Source organism: Brachionichthys hirsutus, chromosome 5 (assembly GCF_040956055.1).
Source record: "Brachionichthys hirsutus isolate HB-005 chromosome 5, CSIRO-AGI_Bhir_v1, whole genome shotgun sequence".
Classification (NCBI taxonomy): Eukaryota; Metazoa; Chordata; class Actinopteri; order Lophiiformes; family Brachionichthyidae; genus Brachionichthys; species Brachionichthys hirsutus.
In genome coordinates this window covers 14,071,042-14,093,066 of record NC_090901.1, presented here as the reverse complement: position 1 = coordinate 14,093,066, position 22,025 = coordinate 14,071,042, and the positions used below count along the sequence as shown (strand labels likewise).

General features: G+C 42.7%; 1 protein-coding gene across 1 annotated transcript; it reads left to right on the top strand.

Moving 5' to 3' along the window:
• The first annotated feature begins 4,044 nt into the window (after positions 1-4,044).
• Positions 4,045-20,601, top strand: LOC137894298 (aminopeptidase Ey-like). The gene is made up of 21 exons (XM_068739777.1): positions 4,045-4,366; positions 5,848-6,148; positions 6,317-6,459; positions 6,622-6,758; positions 7,761-7,887; positions 9,148-9,302; positions 9,414-9,527; positions 10,053-10,196; positions 10,276-10,341; positions 11,363-11,428; positions 11,525-11,697; positions 11,933-12,009; positions 13,285-13,418; positions 13,500-13,555; positions 14,895-15,042; positions 15,186-15,277; positions 15,778-15,885; positions 15,982-16,149; positions 16,236-16,376; positions 17,386-17,467; positions 20,013-20,601. The coding sequence occupies exons 1-21, from the start codon at positions 4,045-4,047 to the stop codon at positions 20,175-20,177; spliced, it is 2,919 nt and encodes a 972-aa protein (XP_068595878.1). The 3' UTR covers positions 20,178-20,601.
• The last annotated feature ends 1,424 nt before the right edge of the window (positions 20,602-22,025 follow it).

Here is a 22,025-nt window from a genome sequence, read left to right as displayed (position 1 = left end):
TGACCCGAAGGCGCAGGGAAGCGACCGTTTCGTTCCCCGGGGTAAACTCCAAGACATGGTGGCTGAGCTGTGGAGCTATAAGCAAGCCCACACTAGCCCACCACCTCTCACCGTGGGCAACGCCAGAGAAATGCAGAGTCCAGACCCTCTCGAGTGATTGGGTTCCGGAGCCCAAGCTGTGGGTGGAGGTGAGGCCAACTATATAGACGGTATCACTCAACCGCTCTCACAAGCTGTTCCAGGTCCTAACAGCTAGTCTCTGTCTGGTTATCCTGATATCGACTGCCACCAAATCCACATTGCACCCGTCCCCTATGGTTCTCTCAGAGAGCAGTGAGTCCACTGGAGACTTGTAATATGTCTTTGTGTTAAAGTTTTTTTTTTTTGTACGATATTTTATCAGCCTTTGACGGAACATATTCATTCATGTGCTAGTACCATCCAGACAAGAAATACACAGCCTTTCTGTGTATTTCTTGCTGTACGTGACACTTTGCTTTGGTCAGGTTAGATAACAGGTATAAGGTTGGGAGAGAAGACCAAATCTATTGTGTGGTGTAGTTTGACATTGTTTTCTTCTTTCTTCTGTTTGGTGATGTAAGTGCTTTTAGATGGTCAAATAAAATGTATTTGAACTGCAGTATTTCAAAATTTATTTTATTTTGGGACCATACCAAAATGGTAAACTATAATATCTCCTTCTGTCCCTGAACTTTGTGCTGCTATGCAGGATTCAGTTAATATCACCACTGGTTACGCGGTATCTTCCTCATTGCATCTGCCTTGTTCAGATCCTCTACGTTCTGTTCTTGGGCTAAATGTTGTGGTCTTGGGTCGTGGTAGGTTTGCTTTGTTTTTTTTTGTCCCTCTGTTTTTCTGCCTCCCAGTTCTGTTCGACTCTCCTGCAGTTCAGGTGCAGGTGGTGGGGCTGGTTTTCTCTCTCTCCTCCTGAGATTCGGCAATCGAGGCACCGCTGGCTACAATCTCCATTAAGCAACCCTCTACAAAATCTGGTCTCGACTGCTGTTTAATATACTGTCTTGCTAGTCATTTTTAATGAATGAGAGAGTGGACGAGAGAGTACCATTTGAATGGGAAAACAACTTTACAAAACTGAGTTTTCACATGATTTTGAAAGAAAATGTGAAGGAGAAATAAATGCAATATAATAAGTCTGAATTTATTGGGTATATATTTATTTAAAATATATAATTTTTTCTTTCTTATTGCATTCATAACCAGGCACGGTGGGGGCCACAAAATAAGCGTCTGCCCGCGGCCCACCTGTTGAGTTCACCTATCTAGTTCATGTTTGCCTTGCTGTCAGTATCAGCCACCAGTGAATCAGCTCTACAGTGTTTTTTATGACTTCTACCCAGCTCTTGCCAGCTACACCTGTGCCTTTTTATCTTACTTTTACCAGTAAATACTGTAAAACATCAACCCTGTGTCTGTCACTTCCCTCAGGGTCAATTCTCAGAAAACATTGGCTCTTTTTCCACTCTCCATCATATCTTTTGCACAGAAAGGTACAAAGCTTGAATCCATTGTTGGATAAAGGATAATTAAAGTTTCGTAGGGAACCTACATATTGCGGTAAAAGAACTGTGGGTGATAATAGATCACGATTTCCAGATAAACTGAATGATAAAGTCTGACAAAGGCCACAATCTGTGGTCATATACTCTTTATCAGTTCATGGTTTTGAAAAACGTATCTGTCACAATTTTCTGCTACAGCTTGTCCTTTAACAGGATGTGATTTAAGGAGTTTCCCCCATGCTGGACCCTGGTTACTGGCTCCAGTACTTTACCAGGACTGATTCATGGACTGAGTAATGGTCTCTCTGAAGTTGGGTGGCTAAACCTACAGTGTGATACCAAAACACTTTAACATGACTTTGGTTAGAATGAGGGGGAAATACTGAGAGTTTGCAGTTGCACTGTAAAATATATGGATCTCAAATAATAATAGTAACATGCTATCAGAATAAATTGATACCGGTGATATGATGGGGACTATCATTCCCTGTCTCTGGAAAATATTCATTAAATACTGACAGATACTTTACATTTAGTCTTTCATACCACACCCACTGTATAATTGTAGAATAGTCTGTAGAATAGAAATAGAATAGATAGAATAGAAAGCCTTTATTGTCATTGCATAGTGGATATACAACGAGATTAGGAGTGCTGCTCCATTTGGTGCTTAGGTACAATATAAAATACAGATAGTAGTAGAAAAAAACAACACAAATTGAAAGTGATAAACAGTGCATGGAGATAGATGGTCCAGTACTTTGCATTTAGTAATTGCACATTAGGGAGGTATATACTGTAAAATCATGTGTCTACTGTATATACTGCAATTGTATATATTGTAATATAATCTGTAATGTAGATATTGTTATTTAATTACTGCTAAAAGCACCTCTGGTAAGAATCAAACTATATTTCATTGCTTGTGCTTTGTAATTTGAATTTTATTTTGACTCGTATCTTATCTTATTGAAGACCACAAACAAGTTGAGATGGCCATGTACTGCAATGTATTTCCTGGTAACATGCAATGAAGAAACAAAGACCTTTGTTATATGATTCTAGTGATGAATGAGGGCAGAGGGTTAATGTGGAGATAAGGAGTGCAGTAACTGGACGGGTTAGCAGCTTCAAATGCCTCTCAGCTCCCTTTCTTATTCTGACTTTACAGCTACAGCACCATAAAACAAGATGATTATGAAAAAGTGCCATTCTGTTAAAGACTAACTACAGAAAGGAAAGAGAGAAAATCACTTGGAGAATGTGGAAGAGGAATGCAACAACAAAATCATGATCATCTTCTGAATTTCTTACGTCTTGTAATTCAAGAAAAAGACTTTATGCATTGGATCTCTGTACTATAGATGATATCGATGTGTGCTGTGCATTAACTGCAAAAATAACATGAAGTCAAACAATCATCTTTTTGCATAACATTTCAAGCAACAGTCACAAACTTTGTCAGTCTTTCACCCGAAGACAAATGATGCTCTTCAACATCAAACATTTCATTGTGTCAATCCCGTAGGGACTGAAGACTAAATTACATACACATGTGGCTATGGAGTAGGAGCCGAGTCTCATTATCCATCCAACCATCCATCCTTCCAACCATCTATCCATCCAACCATCTATCCATCCATCCAACCAACCATCCAACCATCTATCCATCCATCCAACGAGCCATCCTTCCATCCATCTATCCATACTTCTAACCATCTATCCATCCATCCATCCATCTAACCAACCATCCATCCAACCATCTATCCATCCATCCAACCAGCCATCCTTCCATCCATCTATCCAGCCAACCATCTATCCATCCTTCCAACCATCAATCCATCCATCCACCCAACCATCTAGCCATCCTTCCAACCATCTATCCATCCATCCATCCACGCACCCAGGATGTGCAGATAGGCAGCTTCACATACTTCAAAGTCCTGTCGACTTGGTGCCAGGACAGCAACCTCATTCTGAAAGTCAGCTAAACCAAGGTGTTGATTGTGAATTAGAGGAAGAGACGGGGATCCACTGAGATGTTGTTCAGTAAAGGAAGTAAATACAAAAAACAACACCATAATCTCTCATTGAGAGCGTAGGAAAAACGTCCAGAACCAGCATTAGTAGATGTACATTTTTCTGGTGATGGCTAGGGACAGCTGTCCCTATTTATGAATGGATGAATCACTATGCCAAAATGCAGAATCTGGCATATTTTGGAAGAAGCTCTACACTGTAGAATCTACAGTATAGATAACTCTATTGTTTGAACTACAAAAGAAACATGACAAGCTCCAGGGTTTTTGTCTCCTACAAAACTAAAATCATAATCAATGATTATCCCTCGAAGGTTTGGGACGAGAGAGTTTTTTTTTTTTACAGTCTTCCTGTTAATGTATCACCTGCTTCAATAATTGAGAGGAGAGATGCTCCCGAAGGCTATATATATAAAAAAAAAATCACCTCCACCATTGATCCGGTGTCTCTGTGGAGCAGCAACATGGGGAAGGGTTTCTACATCAGTAAATCTGTAGGGGTGGTGGCTGTGGTCCTGGGTGCAGGGGCCCTGGCAACAATTATAGCTCTCTCTGTTGTTTACTCACAGGAAAAGGCTAAAAATAAGAATGACATGTTGCCAACACCACCAACAACAGCAGCAACAACAACAGCAACAACAGTTGAACCCTCTGTCACACCTGCTCCATCCAATGAGCCTTGGGACAAGTACCGGCTACCCACGAATCTGGTGCCAGAACATTATAATGTCACCCTGTGGCCTCGACTGACTCCTAACAAGACGACTGGACTCTACATCTTCACTGGTAAGGCTTCCGTAATTCTCACTGCCAGATGTCATTCTTCTTACAAAGCAGATGCATGCATGTGAGCTTCAGGCTGAAAATATACCTTCCTTTGTCAACTCTAGTCTGCTGGAGTTTGACAGCTGACATGTCAGGAAAAGGGGTTTATTTGGAGCTCTCCTGTAAACAGAAAAGAAGACACATCCACCCCTCTGGATGCCTTCTTGCAGGGATAGGCGCAGCCAGACACTGTTCCACTGGTCTGAAAGTGTTCTCGTGAGCGATGATGCCTGTAGCCTCTGTCCCCACGGGAAGATCGTGTGAATGCTGGCTCGTTCTGAAAACATTGGAGCGGTCAGTCACACTAAAAGTGATATTTATGGGGCATGAGATGAGGGGAGAAGGAAAAGAGCTTGACATCTTCAGACACAACATGGCTGTGTGCTTCTTTTTGAGCGTTTCTGGATTGCATTTTATGTTCAGTGTATGAGATATATTTGTATTTTAATGATATGTTAATTATAGACATACATTAATTTGGACCTTCTGTAAAAATTATATCAGTATATATATAGTTTAATGTACCGTAAGCATAAATGGTCATATAGGCCAGGGCATGTTCCTGAGTTTAATTTAGTGTCTGAATCATTTTGTGTGTATTTTGAGTATCTGCCACTCTTGTACAAATACCACCAGGCACATTACAAAACAGAGACACGCATATATTTGTTAATGGATGTCCTGTTTGGCTGATGGACCCTCTGCCTCCTTCATCTTCCATTACTCTGTCCCATGGATGTGATATACTCCAATGTGTAACTGAGGGACGACATCATTTTTGTACACAAACGACAATATCTTCGGTATAATTTTTGTAAATTGGCACTTTGGTTAGCGTGTCTACTTCGCTGGGTGTTCTGCAATTTGATTGGATGCTGTCGGATCAAAACAACATGGATCTAACTTGATTGGATGGTGTGCCAGATCACACACATGCAAACACACACACACACACACACACACATACAGAGAGAGCGAGAGCGTTTGTTATTAATATACATTTTAATCTTTGTGTTTTGGTGAAAGAAGCAAGTATCTTCAATTCAAAGGGCTCAAGTCCAAGTCAAGTCACGAGTCATTGTTGTCAAAGTCCAAATGGAGTTACAAGTCTTTTAACATTTTGTCAAGTCAAGTCTAAAGTCATCAAATTAATGACTCGTGTCTGACTCGAGTCCAAGTCACATGACTTGAGTCAACACCTCTGCAATCCAGAGGTCCGTCTGGCTGAGCCGCGAAAAGGATCCTACTCAGTAACACTAGATGGGATGCTAGTGTCTAATGCATCATCGGTTGCATCACCTGGAAGGCTCCGTCATTGCCGCTGACGCCTGTGACATTATTAATCAAAAGTGATTTAAACCGTTGCCACTTTTTCCAATGTGTAGGATTAAGGTGAATCCGAGTCTTTTGTGATGCTGATCACGTGTGTCATGTCATTTCAGGTGAGTCCACTGTGGAGTTTAACTGTTCTCAAGAGACTGACCTGATTCTCATCCACTCCAATAAGCTGAACTACACCCTACAAGACGGCTACTTGGCTAAGCTCATCTCACTGAGCGGCGTTGACGCCCCTTCGATCAAGTGTTCCTGGCTGCACGTTGTGACTCAGTACTTGGTGCTCCAGCTGAATGGTAATCTGACAAAAGGCCAGAAGTACCTGCTCTTCACAGAATTTACTGGGGAGCTGGCTGATGACCTGGGGGGCTTCTACAGGAGTGAATACACAGAGGATGGAAAGGAAAAGTATGTCTTTCAATCTCTGAGTTCTGAAGCACATCATACATCTCACTCTATGTTGGACCAAAAGAGATTCATTTTATTTCTACTTCTATCATTCGGTTCTTGGTTAGGACTTACTACAAACAATGCCTCTTGTTCTCTATAAACTTCAGGCTTCACTTTTCTGCTCAGGGTTGTTGCCACAACGCAGATGCAGCCGACAGATGCCAGAAAGGCTTTCCCCTGTTTTGACGAGCCAGCGATGAAAGCAGTTTTTGACATCACTCTGATCCACGACCACGGAACTGTTGCCTTGTCCAATGGACAAGAAAAAGGTTATTTGCACTACAGAGACCGGATTAAATTCACAGTCTCGTACAGAAACGAGGCCTTATCAGGATTTGATTAAGTTTAAACAATAGCCAGAAAGTAGAACCAATTTTTTAAAGTTTGTTAAAGTTATCATTACACTATAAAATATAATTTGTCATCTACAGAGTCAAAAAACATCACCATTGGCGACCAGGATGTGCTGATGACCATTTTTGAGCCAACAAGGAAAATGTCCACCTATCTTTTGGCGTTCATCGTCAGTGATTTTGGGTTCATTCAAAGCAACGATAGTGCACCTTTGGTAACTGAACACTCAAACATACTCTGTCCCTCCCTTTCTTCATGCAACTACAATGCTGTAATTATTGACTGTATCTTATTGACTTGACAGACCTTTACTCGGTTCTACAGACTCGACAGACCTAGCCTCAGTTCTACGGACTCGACAGACCTACCCTCGGTTCTACGGACTCAACAGACCTTTACTCGGTTCTACAGACTCGACAGACCTAGCCTCAGTTCTACGGACTCGACAGACCTACCCTCGGTTCTACGGACTCGAAAGACCTACCCTCGGTTCTACGGACTCAACAGACCTTTACTCGGTTCTACAGACTCGACAGACCTAGCCTCAGTTCTACGGACTCGACAGACCTTGTCTCGGTTCTACGGACTCGACAGACCTACCCTCGGTTCTACGGACTCGAAAGACCTACCCTCGGTTCTACGGACTCAACAGACCTTGTCTCGGTTCTACGGACTCGACAGACCTACCCTCGGTTCTATGGACTCGAAAGACCTACCCTCGGTTCTACGGACTCAACAGACCTTGTCTCGGTTCTACGGACTCGACAGACCTACCCTCGGTTCTACGGACTCGAAAGACCTACCCTCGGTTCTACGGACTCAACAGACCTTGTCTCGGTTCTACGGACTCGACAGACCTACCCTCGGTTCTACGGACTCGAAAGACCTACCCTCGGTTCTACGGACTTGACAGACCTTTTCTCGGTTCTACAGACTCGACAGACCTACCCTCAGTTCTATGGACACAACAGTCCAAGCCTCGATTCTATGTTCCAGTTTTTTGAACACACGTATTGGTTTATTCGCTCGTAGTTTCAGGCCGTTCAGGGTAGCATGTGATACTGATTAATATTATCATCATTAATTTCACCTGTTATATTGCTATACATTACGTGTTTGAAGCACATTCCAAATGTAGTTGACAGTCATTATTAATTTTTTATGGTATATGATTGGATTATGTAATGTGTATTTCTGTGCGTATATCTGCCTTTAGGTCCGAGTCTATGCCCGGAAGTCTGCTATCGATGCCAATCAAGGACAGTATGCACTGAACATAACTCGACCCATCCTTACTTTCTTTGAGAACTACTACAGTTCTAAGTACCCTCTTCCAAAGTCTGGTGAGTGCACTAGTCAAAGACAAACATAGGCCACAGCGACATCCACATATATTTCCAAATCAGGGTTTGTTTGATTCCTTGAAATAATTTATTGGTTCAGCGAAGGGGATCATTTTATAGAAAAGACTAACCAATGTGAATTAATGTCCTTCTACTCACATAATCCAGGACTGTCATATGTAAAGACTGGCAGCATTGTAGGCCATAATGCAACAATTCTGTTGAGACTTCACTTTAAACGTCTGTCATGGGGCCACCGGGGTCTTCAGTTTGGTGCTGCCACTTTCAACCCTTCCTACAGGGGGGAAGGTGGTGACTTACGTTCGGTAGTTTGGAATCATCACCAGGATTTTCCATTCTGTAACCAATCAACTCAATAAAATAAAAAAGATTTATTGCACCTGCTTGTTTAAACATTTATAACACAGCAGTGAAGTGTCACTGGATCGAACAATGGTTGCGTCATCATGCGTGGGTTCACGGTCATCCTCTCCTTATCGCCGCTCATTACAGTGATTACCGGTACTGTGTTTTTTATGGCAAGACTTTAGGAACAGGACTGTCATGATCCTCTGATCAATTATTGACAGCTCTAACCTGATAGCTTAGTTGTTGCATAATCTTTACCGACTGTCTTTTTACTCCGGCTCATAAAGTGTGACATCTTACATTAACCCTGAAAAAACTTGTAATTAGTCGTGCTTTGAATTCTAAAACATAAGAAATAGGATTCACATCAGTAACAAGCTGAACAATCAGAGATTGCAGACCCTCGCCTCCAAGTGCCCTATCTCGCAATATTAAAGAATCCTTAAAAAAATTCTAGAATCTGGATCCAGATCCGGATCAACGCCATTCTCGGGGAGGACCGAGCCACGGACAGAGCCTTGCTTGTGTAAAAATTCCAAGTCAATGGGTTACTAGTTTTTGAGTTATGCGCGTGGACAGACAAACAAACAGACAAACAGACCCAATTGCAATACACTCGCCTCCCCTTCGGTGAGGGTAAATATCCAAACGCTCAGTTCCAGCAGGGTGAAAGCTGGAATTTATACACAATAAAAGCCTGGGTTTAGTAGACACAACCCAAATGCAGAAGTATTGTTCACTTACATGTAAAATAGACAGTAACATAATACAATATTAGAGGAATTTATGAGAGACAAAGTTTTGACAGCAAGGCCTGTGAAACATGCATAAAATGTAGAACAGGAAACTCAAACGTTCCTCCAGTAATCAATCATCTCTGTCTTCCTGCAGATCAGATAGCCCTACCAGATTTCAATGCTGGAGCCATGGAGAACTGGGGTCTGATCACATACAGAGAGACAGCGCTGCTCTACGATGAAGCGTTCTCCTCCAACGCCAACAAAGAGCGCATCGCGACCATCATCGCTCATGAACTGGCCCACATGGTTCGGTTTAAGCTCTGCAAACATTTCACCTTGTTCATTACTGCTACCAGTTGAATAGTTATGTGGACCTTATGAAGTAGTTCACGTCTGATCTCTGTGCTGACCCTCTAGTGGTTTGGAAATCTGGTGACACTGAGGTGGTGGAATGACTTGTGGCTAAATGAAGGCTTTGCATCGTATGTTGAATACCTGGGAGCCCATGAAGCTGAGGACACCTGGGGCGTGGTATGTGTTTCTATCACAGAGCTCGACGCTGGATAACAGGGACAGTGAGACAGTGGAGTTTTGACTATTACTGTACTTTCTTCTTGTACCCTGAGGGGTTGCCACAGCAACCCCACCTTCTCCACTTCACCCTGTCCTTTGCATGGTCCTCCCCAACACCAGCTACTCCCTTACTACGTCCATGTATCTTCTCCTGGGTCGTCCTCTAGCCCTGTTCCCTGGCAGTTCCATCCTCAGCATCCTTCTACCAATATAGTCCCTGTCTCTCCTCTGGACATGTCCAAACCATCAAAGTCTGGTCTCTCTGACCTTGTCTCCAAGACGTCTATCCTTCACTGTCCCTCTTATTGTCTCATTTCTAATCCTGTCCAACCTGGTCACTCCCAAGGAGAACCTCAGCATCTTCATCTCCTCCACTTCTAGCTCCACCTCCTGTCTTTTCCTCAGAGACACTGTCTCTAAGCCGTCAATTATGGCCCTTCACAGCAGACTTTTGACTGTACATTGTTGTTTGTCTCCTGACAGAAAGACCTCATTGTGCTCAATGACGTCCACCGGGTGTTTGCTGTCGATGCCCTGGTCTCCTCTCACCCGCTGTCCTCTCATGAAGATGACATCCAGAAACCAGAACAGATCAGTGAGGTGTTTGATGCCATTTCATACAGCAAGGTAACCTCTTTGAATCAGCAGAAACAGTCAGCTCTGATTCAGATCATGCCAACATCTAAATGTCTCCTCATATCCTCAGGGAGCATCTGTTTTGAGGATGTTGTCAGATTTCCTAACTGAAGATGTCTTCACAATGGGACTCAAGGTAAGACCTTTCAGGGACAAACAATATTGACTTGAACAATACAATCTCTTTTTTAAATATATTCTGAGGTCAACTATTAACCCCTCCTGAGGTCCATCTCCTGCACCACCTCCCATATCAGTGACCGGTACACCTATATAAGGCAATTTAAGGAAAGTAGCAAGACGATATCCAAGGAGAAATAATTAATCTGACAGGGACAACACATTTGCCACCACATTGGCCTTTGCCTTTAGGTGGCGTCTGTCAATGCAGCACGCCTGCAAAATCAATGACCGCCTGACCCGCCTTTAGCACAATAACCAGCCAGTCATGAGAGTCTGTGAAGTGCTAACCGCTAACAGCAGCTGAGAGAGAAAGCGTTTTACTGAGACCAAACAGCTGCTAACTTGCCCTCTTTCCTATACTGCAAATAAGACTGCTCCATCTCCAATGACACACATTCTGTTTGTTGCAGCGCCCTCTCAACAGCCAGCATTCAACGCATATTTAATGTACTCAAGTTGTACTGCGAGAAGCTCTTTTTGCTGATCAAAAGTCAAGCCTGCTGTCACTAGCAGAGTTAGCAGGGCTGGAGAGGTAACTGGGACTGGGGTCTCTACCAGAATCTATTGTTTGTTAGATAGCATGTCAAAATAGCCTTAAGTCGCTCTTTGAATCCATCATCGATGTTGCATTGCTCTGCAACTTGTCAGCAGTCGCTCCTTTGTGCAGCAATCTGCAGGAGGAGAGGAAAACAAATGTCAGCTGCATGTACATTCAGATGAGTAGCATGAAAGTGTGCCCCTCTCACTGCCTACTTATGTCCTGCCTAAAACCCGACCCTGGACTTCATGCATTTACTGGTAGCAGCTAGCAGGTCTTTGTGCACTTTAGCCTGCTGGTGAGGAAATGCAACAGGAAACTGCTCCACACAAGGCATAGCTTAGACATGGTATATGTCAGACACGTAGGTATGTGCACATGTGTAATGACAACTTCCAAAGCAACCTAACTCCTGTATGACTTTTCTTCCTGCCAGACTTACCTGGGTGAATTTGCCTACGGGAATGCCATCTATACAGACCTATGGAATCATTTGCAAAAGGTTTGTTCTTTTCCATGATTGTTGTAGCTCTGAATCCATTAAACAAAGGGATATCCTGTACACGCCAATTGCTTACATGCTGCTTGTTGTCTACAGGCTGCTGACGCTAGTGCCACTGTACTTCCTCAAACCATCCATGACATCATGAACACCTGGGTGCTGCAGATGGGCTTTCCTGTGGTTACCATAAATACCACCACTGGGCTTGTGTCCCAGCAGTACTTTCTCCTGGACCCAGACTCTGAGATCACTACTATATCTCCCTTCAAGTACGAAGCATACCTTTCTTACATACTTCATTTCTCTTAAAGCATTGAGTTAATTCACGTTGTATAGTCTCTCTCTCTCTTTATATACTTCCAAAAGCTCATCCTAACTCTGATTTGTCACAAAACTAAACATTTATCAAACATTTTACTTCAATAAAATTAGGATAAAACTGAAAAACCTTTACAAGAGGCTAAAATCCCTGTGTGTACGTTTAATGCAGTTGTTCTTCTACAGCTATCAATGGATTATTCCAATGAGGTGGACTAAGACTGGGGCTGTGCAGGAACAGCAATGGCTGCAGAATAAGTCAGGTAGGCGGTACAAACACTGACAGGAACCTATAGTGCCGACCAATGGGATGGCGGCAGACTGACAAACATGAGCTCAGTTTCTTATTGAGAGACTGAAATGTTCATATTTTTCAAATCTTTTTCAACAAACTCATGTGCAACCTTTTTATCCTGATTTTATAATAAGAGTAATAAGAGTAATAAAAAATACACATTTTTTTTGACCAGGTGATTTCTCATGAGTATGTTTTGGAGATTTCACAATATGTCAACTCCAGATAAGTGAAGAAGAGTTGGGTTGTAATTTATCCAGCTATCCTGAACGGCTGACTGCCATCAGCGGTGTTCATGATGGTAACATCCAGCAGCAGAACTAACATTTATCCTGTTGCTAGGAGACACATCTGTATCAAACGTTGTGGTAGTGAAACGTCAAGAGTCTCATCAACAACAAATATGATGACAGTAGAGGAGGTTGTCATAATGTCGCTCATAAATACCAACAACAAACAAGCAAATATTTACCATTCCTTGATTGAATTGTAACAACACTGGCTGCCACCCTATTCTCAGTTCCCCATGGCCTTCCATAAATCTCACATGCCAAGACCGAAGTAGAAGAATTATTCCCCCAAAAGGTGAATTACAGGCAGTCAGAAATTATTTGCTTTATAGAATATTATTTATCAAGTATCAGCTTAGAGGAGGCAACTGCAGTCAACAGCTGTCATGCAACAACATTTTGCATTCTCCTTTTTATTGACTTTAACAGATAATTCACTCACTCCACCGTCACAATATTTCAAAAATCAGGCACCTATTGTTGTCCATGCTTTTGTAACTTCCAGGCTGGATTACAGTTAGGTTGCCCCAACAGCTCTATTAAACATCTTCAGCTGATCCAGAACACAGCAGCTGGAGAGAACACATTTCCCCTGCTCTGGCTTCCTGTTATAGCACGAATTGAATATAAAATCCTTCTGCTCACTTTTAAAGCCCTCAACAGCCAGGCCCCTCCTTACCTTACAGAGCTCATTATGCCATATTGCCCCACTAGAGCCCCACAGTCCCAAAATGCTAGCCTGCTGCTGGTTCCACAAGTTTACTTACTTGCGTTTGGTGTGTCACCCTCTCCATTGACTTTCCCCTGTGCTTATAGAGACTGAATGCCATTCACAACTTTGTTAGCCAGGATGCTAATACTGTTTAAATGGAAATCTATGTCTCTTCTACCTGCACACGTTGGATTTAAGAAGTGCTGTATATAATGTAGTATCTACCTCTTTTATGCTGCAGCCACAATGGATGTCATGAGGACGTCAGGTACTGACTGGGTTCTGGCAAACCTAAATGTAGTGGGATACTACAGAGTCAACTATGATCAGGTCAACTGGGACAAACTCCTAAATATTCTGGGCACCAATCACCAGGTACGCCACATTTATGGCATCACCACATATTTGTACTGAGAGTTAGTCGTAGCAACTCAGTGTCTTCACTTGTCTTTCAAGAATATTCCGGTCATCAACAGAGCTCAACTGGTGGATGATGCTTTCAACCTGGCGAGGTAATTCATGCTAATACAGCATATATATATACGGTATGCTAAAAAGAAATGACAGGAATGATCATGTGACCTGAAACTTCAGCATCGGGGAAGAAGAAACAGCTTTATTCTTCCCACAATTAGAAAATATATTTTTTAACTTTTCACTTGATTTTGGGTTACAATCAAAATATCAAATTAATAATTAATTAATTGTCCAATATTAGCACAGCACAGTTTTAGCTGTAGTCGGATCTTAGATCAATCGGCATCTTTATTATGTGTTATCAGACAGTCCTGACTTTCTACAAATTCTCTGAATGTATTATGAGTTGGATACAGAGCAGACCCTGATGCATGCTCGGTCTTATGGTGAAGACGTGGCATTTCTGTCCAGCCATTGTACACATTATCCATCATCTTAGAAGATACAATCAAGGATGGAGATAATTGCTCCATTACAAAGCAGAGCATGAACTGGCAATGAGACTATGACTCGGATTTAGGAAAGCCAACATTGATTATTACATAACAATATCCTCCTCTGTACATTAATCAACAAGGTTTATGTTTAACTTATTGAGTGCCGGCCATTTTCAGCTCAGCTATATGCTGAGTGCCTCAGTTTTTGCACATTTTCCCCGATTTTCCAAGCCCCATAGATTATTCTTTACTATGACTCTGCAAACGGCAAACCTAACATATGAAAGATTAAAGTCTTTCAAAGTCTTTCATAAGGAAAAAAGTGTTCCTATTTTGTGTTCTGGAGTTATTGGCCATTGAAGAGAGGCAGATTTCAATGGCAGGGTTGGCAGTGAATGTTTGGGTTTCAAAAAACGTGAACGGCACTCAAAGAGTTAAATGGTTGTTTAAAATTACATGATTATTACAATTACACTGTATAAGCATTGCAAACTAAAAACACAAAGAGCCTATCAAGAACAATTACTTTATAAGTAATGATCTGAGTTTAATTAACAAACTCAACTTAATTTCTTGCGTAATTCTGAAAGATAATTTCTCGATGATGTGCTTGTGCTCACCTTCCTGCTTCCTCTTTCTGACGCGTCTCTTGGGCCACCCTCTTGCGTTTCTGCGATGGAGTGGCCTTGCTCCAGGTCGGCGCACTGATGTCACTCTGTCTAACGGCTGCCCTCAGCCGCTCAGTTACAGCCAAGGGAGTCCACTGCCTCCCGGTGGCCATGATGGGGGGGCAGCTTGGGCTACAACTGGATCACTCGAATCCAGGAGCATCGTCTCCAGTCTGACTTTGTGTTGTCCATTCCTGTTTCTCCTCTACATCGGTGATACAATATGAAGTAACTTGTGTCCTGTTCATTTTGAATCTTTTGATCCAAAGGGCAAAGATCATCTCTACAGAGTTGGCGCTCCGTACCACCAAGTACCTGAACAATGAGAGAGACTACATGCCCTGGGAGTCGGCCATTAACAACTTGGACTTCTTCTACCTCATGTTTGACCGCAGTGAGATTTATGGTCCCATGCAGGTCACTTTCTTTCAGACAGACTTAAATATAAAAACAGTCCAAAACAAAAATGATAAACTAATCTTCATGTAATTATCTAATGTTCTTTATCACATTTTTAACCTCATAATTTTCGTTCTGTGGTTTTTGTGGTTTGATTTTAGGATTATCTGAGGAAACAAGTCACCCCTCTGTTTAATCACTACAAGTCTATAACTGGTAACTGGAACCACATACCAACGGGACATATGGACCAGTGAGTAAAGTCAAATACATGAATAAATACAAATGCATTGTTCTGCAGTCATTGAATGTGATTATTCACCAAATTAATGTACAATTTCAGGGAGTTGTACTTTATATTCTACTCCACCACAATAAATTATTTTAATCTTAAGGTACTTTATAAGAACAGCCAATCTAGATGGACTCTTCATTCTGGAGACAAAGATAATCCTCCATGGGCAAGAACGTGGAAACATTGGGGAGAAAAATCCAACTTTAACAGGAACAAATCCAGTATTCAAAGTGGCTTGACGGGTTGCCAATTTTGCCTAGGAAAGGTCAGCGCAGGAGGAACAGAGGGCTCTAGGTCATCGGTTGCGGTTAAAGAAGCTTGACAGGCCGACGTTTTTGTCATAGCGGTAGAGTGGGAGCTCTACCGACTGAGTTATAAAAGAGATAACACCAACAAGAAGGTCTTTGACAGTATTTTGACAGCTTCCTGTTTCTCCTTCCTGGTGCTTCTTCATCCAGGTATAATCAGGTGAACGCTATCAGCCTGGCTTGCAGGACAGGCCTCAAGGAATGCCAGAACTTGACATCAAGTTTGTTCAAGATATGGATGGACACAAAGAAAAACGAGTGAGTATATACATCATCCTGGTGCCTAATTTGTATAGAGCCACAATATATAAATGAATTCAACATATCATAATATGTGTGTCCCTTACCCTTCAGGATCCATCCCAACCTGCGTTCCACTGTGTACTGTAATGCCATCGCAGCAGGTGGCTCTGAGGAGTGGGAGTTTGCCTGGTCAGAGTTTAAGAATGCCACCATTGCTACAGAGGCTGATAAACTCCGCTTTGCTCTTGCCTGCACAAAGAAATCTTGGCTGCTCAACAGGTCAGGCTACAGGCAGCATAAATACTTATTAACTGACCTGCACACAAATATTTGGCTGCTACCTTGTTTTATTTCTTCCTTTTCAGGTACTTGGAGTACACTCTGGATCCAGCCATGATCCGAAAACAAGATGCTACTTCCACCATTGTTTACATTGCCCAAAATGTGATTGGTCAGCCTCTGGCGTGGGACTTTGTCAGGGCTCGATGGTCATACATTTTCACTCAGTGAGTATAACACACTAAGTTCAGTTGCTGGTGTCACCCTGAAGCCAGAGACGGGACCAGCAATAGCCAAAAACATGTTCTAAATACATGCATTTTGTCTGTTAGGTAATGCATCAAGTAAAACCACATTATTAAGAGAGTCAGCCACTAAAAGATGAAGGTTTATAATCAGTGACATATTTTATGAGCTGAGCATGCTCAGCATTTCTTAAATTGCTTATATTACCTTTGGCCCTGAAGGATGCACTCTGACTGAGCACAGAACAGGACAAGAATGCTGTGTCTTATAGCTGTTGTAAAGCAGCGGGGGTGTCTGGTAATCATCTTTTCTAAATAGAACCAAACAAGGTGTCTGATATAACTTTCCACAATGGTTGTAACTAACCCTAACCCTGGAATGAACTGATGTAATGATAAAACAGCATATTAAGGTACTAATATGGTTGGACAGATTGGTTTGCCATAAAGAATCTCAGGCAGTAACAGAAATATATTCAGTGTGATTGCTTCTTGGATCATACCAAGTCCTGTTCTTTAATAGTTACAGCAATAGTTTTCTTTGATTTGTTAATATTATGAAGAAGAACCCAGCTTGAAACAAGCAAAATGACCGGAGAAGAAAATATTGTCACGATTGATTAGAAATCCCCTTCAGTTCCTGTTTTCTGCTCTCGACAATAGTCACATGAACATGAAACCTGAACTGGGATAGACAGATTAACAGTGGCAGAAACAGTTAGTCCATAAATCAAAAGCGCCCCCGTCACATGGTGATGGATTTCCAACGATTTTAATTTTCTTCCTCTTTTAGTTAACCTTTAACAGTGGCTACAACACAATATGTAATCAAATCTTGCCTTTGTGCCTCATCTTCACGCAGTTGCTGCTTTGGTTGCAGTAGCCGGTAAACCTCTGCTGCTGAAACCAAATCCAGTCTTTGTATAGATCGGCCTGCCTAGGAACAGGAACCAGTACTTGATTTCCGTATATTGGTTTGTTTCATTCACAGGTATGGTGGTGGATCCTTCTCCTTCTCCAACCTCATCAATGGCGTCACAGAACGCTTTTCCACTGAATTTGAGCTTCAGCAGGTGAGATACTGGAGGCCAACAGTTTTGTTACAGTTTTTTGTTTTTATATAATAAACTCTCAATGGTATTTTACAAAGAGAGGAAGTAGAACAGGATACCACTTTTATTGCCTTTACAAATCCTAAAAAGCCAGTATTAGAAGGCATCCCAATGTGTTGTTATTAATAGCTTCCATCCATCCATCTATCCGTCCATCCACCACTTATCTGGGGTTTGGTTTTGGCTCTGGGATACTGGCATTGGATTAGTCCATCAAAAAAAACCATTGACAATATTAAATGGTTTGCAGACAGCAATGAAAAAGTTCTAACTTGGTTCCAGGAGGTAACACTTTAGGCAGGGATTTAAAAACGTCCCTCTTCCCAGCCACCTCGTCCAGCCCTTCCAGGGGGGATCCCGAGGTGTTCCCAGGCTGGCCGAGAGACATAGTCTATCCAGAGTGTCCTAGATCTTCCCCGAGGTCTCCTACCAGTGGCACATGCCCGGAATACCTCCCCAGGGAGGTGTCCAGGGGACATCCGAAACGGATGCCCCAGCCACCTGAGCTGACTCCTGTCTACTCCAAATTCCTCCCTGGTGACGAAGCTTCCCACCCTGTCTCTAAGGGTGCACCCAGAAAACCTGTGGAGGAAACTAATTTCAACCGCTTGTTTCCAAGATATTGTCCTTTTGGTCATGTGAGAGTAGGAATGTAGACTGACCGGTAAATCGACAGCTTTGCCTTTTGGCTCAGCTCCTACTTCACCACAATAGACCAATACAACAACTGCATCACTACAGCTGTTGCACTGATCCATCTGTCAATCTCACGCTCCGTCCTTCCCTCACTCCTGAACAAGACCCCAAAATTATTGAACTCCTCCACTTGAGATAAAGACTCCCCACCGGTTGAGAACCATGGCCTCGGGTTTGGAGGTGCTGACCTAATTTGCTTCACACTCAGCTGCAAACCACCCCAGTGGACGCTGAAGATCCAGGCTCGAAGAAGCCAATAGGACAACATCAATGGTTCCTGTCAGGCATCATAGCAGCCAAAATGAGATGGCAATAAATGAGCAGGGCACAGAAAGGGATGATCAAAAACACCAGGTGAGCCAAGCACCAGCTATTGGTTGACAAGGCAGTCGCCAGAGATTGCAAGGCCAGAATCACCAACCTGTGCACATCCTGGATTGACTACAAGAAAGCCTATGACTCAATGCCACACACATGGATACTAGAATGCCTGAAACTATAAAACATCAGCAGGATGCGAAGAGCCTTCCTCCAGAACTCAATGAGGCTATTGACGACAACTCTAGAAGCTAAGTCAAAGCCAGTTGCACAGAGCATCAAGTACGGCATCTACCAAGAGATGCTCTATCCCCCCCTGCTGTTCTGCGTAAGCCTAAACCTCCCCAACATACCAGTGGCTGGAAAAGGCAGGACTGAAAGACAGCACGGAAGCACTAATCATGGCAGCACAAGAACAGGCTCTAACACAAGATCAATCGAGGCAGGGTTCTACCACACCAGACAGGACCCCAGGTGCAGGCTGTGCAAAGAAGCCCCTGAGACAGTGCAGCACATCACAGCAGGGTGTGAGATGCTGGCAGGCAAGGCATACATGGAATGACATAACCAGGTAGCAGGCATAGTGTACAGGAACCACTCTACCGAGTACAGACTGGAGACCCCAGAGTCAAGATGGAGGACACCTCCAAAGCTGGTTGAGATCCTGTGGGACTTCCAGATCCAGACAGACAAACTGGTCACGGACAACCAGCCTGACATAGACATGGTGGATAAACATCAGGAGACAGCGGTAGTGATATATGTAGCAATCCCGAGCGATAGCAACATCAGGAAGAAAGAACACGAGAAGCTCGAGAAATACCAAGGGCCGAAGTAAGAGCTGGAGAAAATATGGTGAGTGAAGGCAACAGTGGTGCCAGTAGTGATCAGGGCACTCGGGGCAGTAAGCCCCAGCTGGGTGCATGGCTCCAGCAGATACCAGGAAACATGTCCGACATATCAGTCCAGAAGAGCGCAGTCCTAGGAACAGCTAAGATACTGTGCAGAACCCTCAACTCCCAGGCCTCTGGTGGAGGACCCGAACTTGAAGGAGACACCATACCGTCCGGGTGGGCAAGACAATATATATATATATATATATTTATCATGTCTTGTCTTATACCAGAGGTGTCCAAGCCGTGCCATGGAGGGCCGAAACACTCCAGGTTTTCTTTCCAACCATCTCTCCAGCAGCTGATTGCACTAATGAGCTCCTTCTCTCAAATTGAAGGAGGTGTTGACAATTAATATCCCTTGCTTTAGTGACCGGCTGGACGTAAATCCTGCATCGTCTCGGCCCTTCATAGCACACAACCCTGTTTATACTTAAATAAAAACAAACAGAAATGAGTTCATATATTTAAAACGTATTGAATTTAATCCAGTGGCACATTTGATTTTGTTCCTGTGTTTTAATATATTTGTTGCTGCTGCTCCTCAAAATTACCTCGTTAAGACAAGAGCCTAATTTCTGTTTCGTTTGTCATTACAGCTGAGGCAGTTTAAGGAAGACAACAGCGAGGTTGGTTTCGGCTCTGGGACACTGGCATTGGATCAGTCCATCGAAAGAACCATTGCCAATATTAAATGGATTGCAGACAACAAAGAGAACGTTCTGACTTGGTTCCAGGATGAAACAAAACCCTCCTTCCACTAGCTTTGTACTTGAAGTTCATATAATTTAAAATGCTTTAAAATGAAAACTTTGCCTCACACATGGATTTCTCACAATTTCTTCGGACAGCATATGATGGAGAAACTTTAGGTGATCCTAAAAAAGCATTTGCTCATGCTCAAAGTTAAAGCTCAGAGCTGAGAGAGCTGAGTTTGTCTCTCACAACTCAGAATAACATTATTTTATAAATGTCCTTGAGTGTTATTTTTGGTTTAAAAAGCAGAATGATTAAGATGGAAGGATATGCTGTGGTATCTGGTTTTACTACTTCAAAAATAACACGCTTCAAGCGTATTTGGACAAATCCACACTTCATTCCCATCATCTGCTGACACTGGAAATGTTTTATATTTAAATATGACAGTGTACTCTATAATGGAAAGCAGAATAAACGCATTTATTAATGCTTCTTTGTCTCGCTTCTGGCAGTAAGAATATATACACATACACCATAAAATCAAACACTGTCACGATTCCCTGAAGGTGATAACCCAAAAGCAGAACAGGAGAAGGCAATCCAGTAGTGAAAGTTTAATGTATATACACAGGTGGTCAGTCCAAACCAGCAGACAAATCAGGATGGGGCGCAGACAATTAGACACATTTCAGGAGACAGGCAGAGTTCAAAAACCAGGTAATCAATCCAATCAGGCAGACTAGTCCGAACAGGGGCAGACAATCAGACAAAATCCAAAAAAGGACAGGCTAAGTACACATGAATCAGAATTGGAGTGCTGGAGGTAGGAACACGCCGTTACCGATCTGGCAAAGACATGGGGAATGCCATTAGTGGGCTCTCGTGAAGGGGCTTGACTCTGGCCCGGACTGGTCACAATACAGACAGCAGTTCTGCCATGATCTACGCTCCCTCTCTGCAGGTGGCAGGTGCATCCGTACCAGCTCCAAGCCACCATAGGGGGCATCTTCCTCCGTTCTCATGATGTTTATACTTGCGTATAATTGTCTGATCAGATGAACGTGGCACCTTTAGGCATTTGGAAATTGCACCCAAGGATGAACCAGACATGTGCAAGTCCACAATTCTCCTCCTGATGTCTTGACAGATTTCTTTTGATTTCCCCATGATGTTACACAATGAAGCAGTTTGTTTCAGGGGTGCCTTTAAAAAAAATAAATGATCAGAAGCTTCCAAAGAGAGGATATCATCATCTGGGCTTTCCCAAATTGTTTGAAGGCATAGCGATCTTAGTGTATGTAGACTTCTGACTTTGAAAAAAGTGATACATTTCTTTTTTTTTTAAATTATCTTCTCATTATTGTGGCATTTAGCAATCATAAATCATTTGGAAATAAAAAAAATAAAAGAAAATAACTGCCTTCAGCACCAAAGTCGCAAAATTACGACAAGCAAAATATGGGGCCTCATGTAGTAGATGGCAGACATCTGCCACTTCAACCTGAGCCACATATGTACATAGTTACTAGGTTATAGAGTGCACGGATCTGCCGCCCGGTCGAGGAGAGGAGACGAGAAATTATAGTGTTTGGAGTAAGACAGCAAGGGAGCACATTTTAGCGAGAGAAAACAAACCACGTATGAGTGACACTTAATTTACTTTAACTAATATTTGCCCATTATTTTTAATGAAATCGCTGACTATTACATTAAACGTAAGTTTTCAACTTAAAATATACGTAACAATTACATCTAAATGTTTTTCCTTTTTGCCCATCTACCCCCCCCCCCCCCCCCCCCCCCTAGACACTTCTCTGCCACGCTGTGAGCTCCGGCTGTGCGCTGTGGATAGATGGAGAATGAGCGTAGAAGGGGGAGAAGGGGAAGGTGGCGGCCGGGCTGATTATTCTCAT

Bases quoted from the DNA above. Each gene is read 5' to 3' on its own strand.
- LOC137894298 (XM_068739777.1), top strand. From the start codon at position 4,045: ATGGGGAAGGGTTTCTACATCAGTAAATCTGTAGGGGTGGTGGCTGTG. The intron at 9,528-10,052 runs GTATGTGTTTCT...GTCTCCTGACAG, and splicing joins CTGAGGACACCTGGGGCGTG to AAAGACCTCATTGTGCTCAA. The intron at 15,043-15,185 runs GTCACTTTCTTT...GTTTGATTTTAG, and splicing joins AGATTTATGGTCCCATGCAG to GATTATCTGAGGAAACAAGT.